Source organism: Anneissia japonica, unplaced genomic scaffold, assembly GCF_011630105.1.
Source record: "Anneissia japonica isolate Jap-2015-1 unplaced genomic scaffold, ASM1163010v1 scaffold2737_len523936_cov211, whole genome shotgun sequence".
NCBI lineage: Eukaryota > Metazoa > Echinodermata > Crinoidea > Comatulida > Comatulidae > Anneissia > Anneissia japonica.
The window spans coordinates 259451-270328 of NW_022735439.1; the positions used below are offsets into that span (position 1 = coordinate 259451).

Here is a 10878-nt window from a genome sequence, read left to right on the forward strand (position 1 = left end):
GTACAAAATACATTGGATATAAAAAATGAAGAAATAGTTAAATTGCAATTTTTTAGTTATTCTTAGACATATAAAATTACAGAAATATGTAAAACAGTTAGAAAATAAAGACTAAAAAAAAGTGTCGCCGTAATAGGGGTTATTTGACCATTCAGTGTCGCGGGGTTGGCCGTGGTTTTAAAAGATATATTTCCCTTCGTTTCACAGAAAAATATCCTCTTAATAGGGATGTCCCCTGATTAAATTAGTTGAGAACATTAGGTAAAGAAGCAGCACACCAAGTTGGTAAAGAAAATTAACTACATCAAGGACAATTATGTTTTATTCTCTAAGGTACAATACAGATTAATTAGATCGATAGCCGAAAATCGCTGATTATGATAATGACTTACTATAAGAGTGTCATTTCCAGCCAGCTTGATTGGTTTAAAGAACTCTTTGGAAAAGAGTAGGGGATTGTCTTCCGGTGTAATGTCCAATCACCACCAGATGGACCACACTGGAAATAAGTCTTCAGAATTTTGTGGGTTATGTTACAAATGATAATGTAAAAAAACGACATATAATGTAAAAAGTTTTGACGCTTAATGTAAAAAAGTAATGCATAATGTAAAAACCAAGGCATAATGTAAAAACATTTATTAACACATAATGTAAAAACCTATCAACGCATTGGCATTTTAGAATAGAAATTATGATTTGTTGTGCTTATTGCACAAAAACCTCACTTTTCTATCCAAATACTTATTTGTTAAAAAAAAACAAAAACTTTTGGTTTCCCCCAAAAAGCAAGTAACTTGGGTCTTTCTATCTAAAAAAAAAAGAAAAGTTTCTATTTTAAACCTTGTCGAAAGGCCACACATCGCCACACACTCCCAGCATGGGGACGAGGAAAAAGTTTGCATCCTGTTTCTTTATTTGTTTTTTTGTTGTTTTTTTTTCGTTCCTAAAGAACAAGTATGGTAATTCACAAGCGTAAGTTTTAAATAAAAACAAACTATTTTTTTTTGTGTGGAATACCAGGACTTTGTGTCTCAAGCCAAAATGTAAGTTTGATATTTTATATAAAAAGGAGATTTAAAAAAAAAAAATCCAAATTACCGAAAATTAACCAATATTGGTTTTTTTTTTTCTGTAAATAATACACAGCATATTGTTTGGGGGGGAAATTTTGAAGAGAAATAAGTATGACACACATCATTTATCCGAATGCCTAATATTCTCTAGTTTTTTTCCCATGTTACAAACGGTCTTCCGTAATATTGAAACCTGCGTTTATCCTGTGATCTTGGTTTAAACTAGGTGTACGTGTCGCTGTCTTGTTTTTATACATCAATCATTATGACTTGCGTGTTTCTATCGTTTCATCGTGCTTTTCCCTATAGGAGATGAATTTAGCCAGCGTCAATGGGCGTGGAGGTACATTTAGTAATTGTTCCAATTTGTCCAGGAAGAAGCTCTGAGATACAGGTAAACCGTTAAGTCGCACTTACAACAACTGACAGGCAGGCAGGTACCATTGATGACACTAGTAGGTTAAAGTAACAGGCGTGAGGGAGGGAGAAGACTTGTTTTTACATTTTTACAAATTGTATACATTATGCGTTGATTTTTACATTATGCATTTTTACATTATCAGTTGTTACAGGCTATCCTTGGTGTTTACACCAAATAAATCTAATCTAATTGCTGATTCCGCTAAAGAAGTAGCCAAACGGCAACATCTTCCTCCGATTGTTACTTGTGACCTTGTCCCCATAACCCAGTATTCCCGATTTCACCACTGCTTTCCCAGTGCACCATCACTAATCTGATTGTATTCTATAAAGACAAGATTTTATAAATCACCTTAGTTTCATGCCTTAGTGTTTATGCCAGAGATAAACCCACATGAATAAACCCATCTCTATTGAACTTTGTGCTTGACAATGGATTTGAGTGTCTAGATAACTCGGACCTCAGATCTTTTAAAGCCCCATTCCCAGAAAAATTTCAATAAAAAATCATTCTATTACCTATAATAAACCAGGTCATAAATTTTAGTTTTATGCTAAAGGGGAAACCGGTGGCACTATTTTATGAAAATAATAATTGGAAAACTAAAATTTGACTTTTTTCCAGGAAAGCCCAACCATGCAGATCTTGACTATACAGGTTAGGCGAGATATTTTTTATACCTTTTTGCAAACCCGTTGACTGCAAATATTGATAATTTCGAATAAAAACAAAATTTTATTTTTTGGCAAATTAGCGCACCCGCCGCCACGAAAAAGTGGAAATTTCAGAAAAAAAATATAATTTTTATTATGCTCTCTGCTGCCTTGAAATCTCCAAAGATAAGATATGTATATTTCTTCCTAATTATATAAATTTGAAGTATTTAACCATTCTATTTTACATTCACCAATAAAATTTTATTTTTATTTTCTCCTCCGTCTGGACGTTTTTGGCAAAACTATTTGCTAAGTATTAGAAAACAAAATTTTATTTTTAGTAATGAATAAAATATATTGAAGAAATTCAACAAGGGGCATTTAAATAAATAATTAGAAATATTATGAGAGGATATTATACACAATAATAGTAGACAAAAAAGAAATGACATTCTTCAAAAGATGACTAGCATAGATTTTATTAAAAACCAAGATTATATATATTCCCCACACATTTTCAGCAAACTTGGAAACAAATCTTAATCACAACACAAGGCCAGGCTGGGAAGCATGGAGTGACCTCCCACTGAAGTTTTCACCTTTTAGACAATATATGACATGGTTACTCAGAGGGGTTTTATAATAAAGCAAATTTTGCATAGCCAAGAAAGCTTTGCTAAAAGACTTCGTGGAACTTCAAGTACCGGTGTATGTATGATAAAAAGTGTCAGGTGGGATTCAATCAACCTGCAACCTCTCCCTTATGGCAGATTTCATTTCATCTTAAAAATATAAGAAATAAATTCATTTCACAGTGCTAATAATCATAGCATTCTGTTGAGGATATTAGGCTTTATAAATCAATTTTTATTGAAAATAAATTATCTGCTGATATCATACAGTAATACTGCACAGATGCCTGCACAAACCTGGAAGAAATATATCGTAGCACCATCCATTTCGTAAGCTGTACAGTATGTTAGTGTAAATTTAAAACAGGCTACAGGCAAAACTACTGTACAAATTATTGAGCGAGGAGCATAAAAGCAACACATGCAAGAATTTATTAATTATTCAAATTACAGTCCGTAATGTATTTACTTCAGAAAGTGTTGCTGAAACAAAGGTGTATATTCACTAAACAACAGGACAAAATAACCCCAAAATCATCTTTACAGTATGTTAGTATCAACATTTACACTGTACAGCGTTGTTGCTCTAGGAAACTAAGGGTGGTGGGTGAAAACATTGGCAAACTCTAAATAAATATGAATGAGTGGATTTTAAGGATGGAAAAGTGGGTTAATAAGGGTGGGTGGAGGGCCATGGAATTGGCTTTAGACTGGGTGGAAAATATTAAGGCTTGGTGGCTCCACCTTAACTACATCCCTGCATTTATATAAACAAAATTATTGTCTCAAATTATTCCTTATTTACAAATTTGTCTTTTATTTGCTAATGTTCACATTTAAATTATCTTTTTTATGTGTGAATCATCAAATGTTTTTTCAAATCTCTACCGTATCTAAATTTTACTGCACATTGCTCACATTTATAAGGTGTTTCTCCAGTGTGTATCCTCAAATGTATTTTTAAATCGCTATTGGTTCTAAATTTCTTTCCACAATGTTCACACTCGTAAGGTGTCTCTCCTGTATGTATCCTCAAATGCCTTTTCAAAGTGTTACTGTGTTTAAAATTTCTTTCACAAACTTCACATTTGTAGGGCATCTCTCCTGTATGTATCCTCATATGTATTTTTAAATAGTTACTGCTCTTAAATTTCTTCTCACAAAATTGACATTCATATGGCTTTTTTTCTGAATGTAAGTTCTTCAAATGTGTATACAAATTGCTATTGCTCTTAAACTTTTTCAAACAAAGTTTACATTCGTATGGTGTCTCGCCTGTGTGTTTCCTCAAATGCGTTATCAAATCACCATTGGTCTTGAATTTCTTGGCACAATGTTCACATAAAAATTGTCTCTCTCCTGTATGTATCCTCAAATGACTGATCAAACTGCCAACCATCTTAAACTTCTTTCCACAATGCTCACATACGTATGGTGTCTCTCCTGTATGTATCCTTATATGTCTCTTCAGATCTCTACCACTTGTAAATTTTTTTTCACAATGTTCACACATATGTGGTTGACGTTCATTTGGTGTCTGTCCTGAAGAATGTATCCTTAAATGTGCTTTCAACTCGCTAATTCTTTTAAATACTTTTGCACAATGTTCACATTCAAATGGTTTTTTTTCTGAATGTAAAACGGAATGTTGGATCAAAGTGCTTATATGGGTAAACGATTTCCCACAATGTCGACATTCATATGGTTTATCTCCCGTATGTATCCTCAAATGAGTTTTCAAGTCGCTATTTCTTATAAATTTCTTTGAACAATGTTCACATTCAAAAGGTTTCACCCCCGAATGTGTCTTTATATGCGATTTCAAATTACTATCACTCTTAAATTTCTTTTCACAATGCTCACATTGATATGGTCGTTCACTTGAGTGCATCCTTAAGTGTCTTTTCAAAATGAAACTGCTTGTAAATTTCTTTGCACAATGTTCACATTGATATGGTGTATCTCCTGAATCTGAATGTTTCTTCAAATGATGGTTCAATGCGCTGTTATGGCTAAACTTCAACCCACATTGTTTACATTCATATGGCTTTTCTCCCGTATGTATCCTCAAATGTGCTTTTAAATCGCTATTTCTTATAAATTTCTTTGCACAATGTTCACATTCAGGTGCTTTCTCTCCTGTATGTATCCTCAAATGTGTTTTTAAATGACTATTACTCTGAAATTTTTTTGCACAATGTTCACATTCATATGGCTTATCTCCTGTATGTATCCTCAAATGGGTTTTCAAGTCGCTATTTCTTATAAATTTCTTTGCACAATGTTCACATTCAAATGGTTTTACCCCTGAATGTGTCATTAAATGTGATTTTAAGTTACTATCGCTCTTAAACTTCTTTTCACAAAGCTCACATTGATATGGTCTTTCTACTGAATGTACCAACAAATGTCTTTTTAAATGATAAGTGCTGTAAAACCTCTTTGCACAGTGTTCACATTCATATAAATTCTCTTCTGGATGTGTCCTTAAATGCATTTTCAGATCAATTTTTTTCTTAAATGTCTTTGCACAATGTTTACATTCAAATAGATTCTCTTTCGTATGTATCATCACATGTCTTTCCATTTCACTTTTGTGGTCAAATTCCATTCCACAGTGGTCACATTGAAATTGTACCTTTTCTATCTTAATTCCCACATGTGTTTTCAAACCTAGTAAATCAAATTTCTCTCCACAATGTTCACATTTATGTTCCATCTCTTCCTTGTTCATCATCAACTGTTTCTTTGAATCATACATTTGTTTATATTGTTGTTCTATTTCATTGCATTCAGTCACACTTTTCTTCTCATGGGTGTCGTGACCTGGAGCCAGAATCTGTAGACAATTTTCATCAGGTGAACCTCTTTTTGTTTTTGAAGTCAACAAATGGTCTTCTGGTTTTGGTAATGATAGATAACTTTTCATATTATCACGCTCCACAGGATAGCCACAGCCGTTTGGGCAGAATGATGCAGATGAACCTGTAATTAATTAATCAATTACACTTTGAAATGTATGCATTATAATTGATAGATCTCAAAACTTTCTATTGTTCCGAAGATTCATTGCTATTTATACATTCAAGAACATATGTTTACAATGTTTAGTTAAATAATTTATTGTATCTCATACATCTTTTTGTTTTGACATCAATAACTGATCTTCTTCTGGTTTTGGTAATGACAAATAACTTATCAAAATCTTATTATCGAATAAGACCTGTAATTAATTAATCAATTATATTTTCAAATGTATGCATTATTAAATTGATAGTGTCTCAAAACTTTCTATTGTTCCAAAGAAGCTATTGAAATCTGGTAAATCCATTGATTGTTATACTAATATTTTCAAAACCAACATGATACATTAAATAATATTTATTTATTTATAAATGAATACAATTCAAAAGAAAATTACTATTGGGTGAGACTTTTTTCATACCTTGTTTAGCCAACCCATCAACTGCAAATATTGAAGATTTCAAATAAAAATAAAATTTCATTTTTGGCCAATTAGAGCACCCGCTGCCACGAAAAAGTGCAAATTATAAATTTCAGGGAAAAAAATTGCTTTTATTTTCTACTCCGTTTGGTGATTTTGGCAAAACTATTTGCTAAATAAGAAAACAAAATTTATTTTTTTTCATTTTTATTCCATCTTCCTCCGATTGGAGGCTTGGACAATTTGCAAATTGTTCAGGGACAACTCATGCACTTTTTGATAATGTTCAAGGCTTTCTACCTGTATTTATTCTTCAGTGAGTGTACGGGTGGTTGTGTGACTTCTCTTGGTCTAAAAAAAGACAGCCACCACACAGACAGGCTCAAAACAACCTGAATAATAAATGCAAATATCAAACACATCAACTTGAGTGTATTTGGACCACAATACGTTGACTCGTATCACCTCAATAAATAAAACCAAAGCCCTAGGCTAGGCCGCCTACTGTAGGTCGTAGGCCTAGCCTAGGCCTAGTACTACTAACTACTGTAAGTAGGCTGATGAGGCGGCTAGCCTAACCTAGCCAAGCTACTACTACTACTACTACTAGGGCCTGGCCTAGCTAGGCTAGCCTAGAGTAGGGACTGACTGAGGTCGACTCGCATCATTTTCACTAGGTTTTTTTGCGATACATAACTGATTCCTCGGCCTGTTCCTTTCACCATGGATCTATAACAGGAATACTCTTTGCAGTACCTGCTGAATGCATATCTTGGAAAATGGTAAAAACGTCGACTTCGCACCTCTTCAAAACCTTTTTTTTAACAAGTTATAGCGGGCGCACTTCTATAGCGAATCTCGAGTGTCTCTATATCTCGAAACGTGCGCATGCTGTTGTGTAGTTTCTTAGTTTCTTAAAACATTAACTCGTTTCAATGTCGTCAAGAGAAGGTAAGTCAATGACTTTTTGATTCCTAGAGGTTAGAGTATTATTACTGATGGCCGGGCAGTACTATTTTGGGTCTGACTGATCGTCCGTCATGACCACTCATTCATCTGTCAAAATAGCAAATCCTCCCATCTAATTAAGCCAACACCACTACTGCACTACTTAGGCGGCCCTAGCTGCTAGCAGCTGTCGCCGGTAACAGTGTAGGACCGTTCTTTTTAGCCGCGAACAAGTTCTCACTAGGCCCCTAACTAAACTAAGGCCTATGCTTGGCAGGCCTTCATCTGGCCAGCCTAGCCTAGGCCCTAGATAATAAGGTGGCCTTTTCATTATATTTAAGAACATTGGGAAAACAAAAAATTATAATAAAAATAAATATTAAAACAATTTTAGTGACTGAAAGTTTTGTATCATTTTACACTGGTGAACATTTTTGAAGACACTAATTTCTACTTCAAAATAAAGGCAAGTTGAAATTAATTTCAAAAATGATTTTTATGATTTTTTTTTGTATTTTTTTGCATGGGAAAATATATACCGGTACATCTTTAAATACAAATAAAAATAAGACTACAGTAGGCCTAGGTTATACAATATTACAATACCTTGTAATTTTTGCATTAACTGGCAGTTTGCAAGTAATTTTATATACTATTTCAGTGGTTTGGCCAGCTATAATTAAGCTTGGCGGGACCACCATGCCTGGGCAAAATGACCGCCACGCTTACTGTAGGTAAAAATAACGAAGAGTTCACCACACTTAAAATATCAGCGCCACGCTAAAAAAATATGTACAATAAATTGTATTTAAAACATTGTTTGCATGGCTCTATATACATCATTCACTGCATACTGTAGTGCAAGGCACCCAAGCGCAGGAAAAAATTTGTTTGTACGCCGCCTGTGCGTGCAACAACTAACAAAAGTAGGGAGGTTCCTGGTCGATGCTAAAAGTAGTTGGCTGGGTAGTGGGACGTCGTTTTCAGTACTGTGCATAGGTGAGACTATATATATAATATATTCAGTGATTTTAAGAATCGATGAACAACTATAACGTTAAAAAATTTGATTTTGTAGTTCTTTCCTATGTACTGTAGTCGCAGTTCACCAGTTTTAAGAAGTGCGATAGCCTGGGCTAACATCCAGGATAGCAATTAATTGACTCTCCTTGCCGTGTTTGAAAGGGATCACACGTACCCATGCCTTGGAAAACGTCCAGTGTCAACGTAGATCAAATTTTGCGTTAAACTAAAGCTAAATCATATTGAAATTTTATAGACAACGTTTATTATTACTTGAATTTCATGCAAAACACATTTTTTTATACTGAATTTCGGCTTGAGAATTCCATAAAAAACATGTAAGGTTAAACCATTGCCTCACCAGTGAAAGGTGTACTGACAACTCGCGATATTACTCATAATAATTTTTTTTAAACTATACCCCGTTTAAAAATGGACAGTTCTAAATCTCCCAGGATTTCAACACACATGGTTCCCGGCCCTGCTCTTCAAGCAACGTTCAAGATTTCCTTATCTCTGCACGCCCAAGGCTCGAAATTGCTGCAGTTTTTGTTGAGAGAGCACACCACAGTTCAATTCAATAATAAATAATTTAACTCGAAACTAAAGCTGATTTGTTTTTAATATGACAAGTTATTACGTTTATCTAAATTTTACTAGTCAACCAAATACACTCCTCAATTCGGAGGACCTACAGTACAGTAGAACTTACAGTAAAATGCACTGCTGCATATTGTAGTACACAGTAGAGAATACTCAACCTAGAAAATTGTGAGTAACCTGCTGTGCGGAAGGATAAAAAAAGATAGGCAGACTACCTACAGTAGGCCTCTACAGTAGATTTGATTTTGTATTTAGGCCAGTATGTAATGCCAACTTAGCATGGTATTAAGAGTATATTTGTGATTTGTAATGCCAATGTACCCTCAAGGTTACAATCTTTATTTGCAAAACTTACTAGCATCTTCACAGTCTTTAGCATAGTCATGATCGTCCCCAAGTTCACGACTTCCGATTGCAAATTTGCGAAATACAAATACCATGCACAGCCTAGGCCTACTTTACATACTACTGGGTCTGTTCTCTACTATTCTAGGCCCAAGCCTAATTATTTTAAGCTATCATCAGATTTTGGTAAAAAATATCACTTATGGATGAGGGAAGAGAGAAAAGAAAATTATATTTTCCCACTTGTTACTTTTCGACTAGATTTTCCCCTTCCTGCTCCTTTCAATGGACGTACTGGAGCGATTTTTGAATGAAGTATTTCGTTCACGGAAAAATTCTATTATAAAATGACTTGTTTCTGTTTACATATTGATATCATTTGCATTTAGATTAAATTGAAGGTATTGAGTAAATGAAATTTAAAATGTGGGACATGGGATACACCTAATAAGAAAATTCAACTCCCCACTTACAAAAAGTGACAGATTGTTGACATGGGTGGAATGGGAAAGGGTAATTGGACAAAGAGTGTGCAATGGCAGATCAAGGAACTTGAAATAGAGGGGGCCTAGAAATGGCACTCTCAGACAGAAATTTGATTTAAATTTTTTCTTTCTAAGTTTTGTTTTATAATTTCGAAAAAATTGGGGAGGGGGTGTGGGGAGGCTGGACTGGCTAGCCCCCTTGAATCCGTCACTGGTGTGATTACAGTATTTGAGTATGAAATACAGTATGAATCATGAATAAAGTAATTACTAATTTTTATGCACTTTTTTATTTTCAATATACTTCAAAGATTTGAGAATTTAAAAGTGGCAGATTATTATTATTATTATTATTATTATTATTATTATTATTATTATTTTATTATTATTATTTTATTATTATTATTATCAGTGAGTGGGGTAATAGGACTAGGAGAATGATTTATTTACCCCTAAAAATGCCAAACACAACTGCCTTAAGCTGGGTACAAACTGCGCAATTGATGTTGGTCAGCATAATTCCATGAAGAACTCAATCGACTACTGTAACAGTAGTCGATTGTATGTCAACTACAGTAGTAGTTGCATGCTACAGATCGTTTGAACGTTGATCTGCACAGGCTGCCACCAAAAGTCGGATGGTGTTACATTGACACTCACAGAGAACAAAGATGAATTTGTCTCCAGTGTGTACCTGCCTTTGACCGTAACTAACAGTAATGTTTTACATACATCTTGTTCTGTAACTGACAGTAATGTTACATACATCTTGTTCCGTAACTGACAGTAATGTTACATACATCTTGTTCCGTAACTAACAGTAATGTTACATACATCTTGTTCCGTAACTAACAGTAATCTTGTTTACTTTAACAATAATCTTGCATCTTGTCAACAGGAGGGAAGAAAAAGCCACTGAAGGCACCAAAAAAGAAAACAACCGAGGAGGATGAGGTAAGTACTGTACTGATGCAGATATAAGCAACACTAAATTCAGAACTAATAGGTACAAAAATAGCCCATACCACACATCATAAGTACTGTATTCTAAATCAGATGTATAATCATTAGAATAAACAGACCACAATTTTACCAAATTCATCTTTATCAATTTGCTTTTTGGTGATCCGCTACACTAGCGGATCACCTCTTGTTATTGTCAGAGATCTTCTTTTTTTTTCCCATTTCTTGTTAGCACGATATCTAAAAATTGGCACGAGATTCATACATGCACGCTTCAACAA

The 10878-nt window shown here is 34.2% G+C and overlaps 1 protein-coding gene across 5 annotated transcripts; it reads right to left on the bottom strand.

The window, feature by feature from the left end:
- Positions 1-2607: 2607 nt before the first annotated feature.
- LOC117116618 (zinc finger protein 26-like) lies at positions 2608-7117 on the bottom strand. 5 transcript variants are annotated; one of them, XM_033260691.1, is made up of 3 exons: positions 6880-6986; positions 3636-5770; positions 2608-3596 (listed from the first exon to the last, which is right to left on the bottom strand). In XM_033260691.1, exons 1-2 carry the CDS (start codon positions 6953-6955, stop codon positions 3636-3638), a joined length of 2211 nt encoding a protein of 736 aa, XP_033116582.1. In that variant the 5' UTR covers positions 6956-6986; the 3' UTR covers positions 2608-3596. The 5 variants fall into 5 exon arrangements, with proteins under 5 accessions (XP_033116582.1, XP_033116585.1, XP_033116583.1 ...); XM_033260694.1 differs by lacking the exon at positions 6880-6986 and adding an exon at positions 6987-7117 and having other exon boundaries at positions 2608-5770; XM_033260692.1 differs by having other exon boundaries at positions 2608-5770; positions 6928-7043.
- Between the last annotated feature and the right edge of the window lie 3761 nt (positions 7118-10878).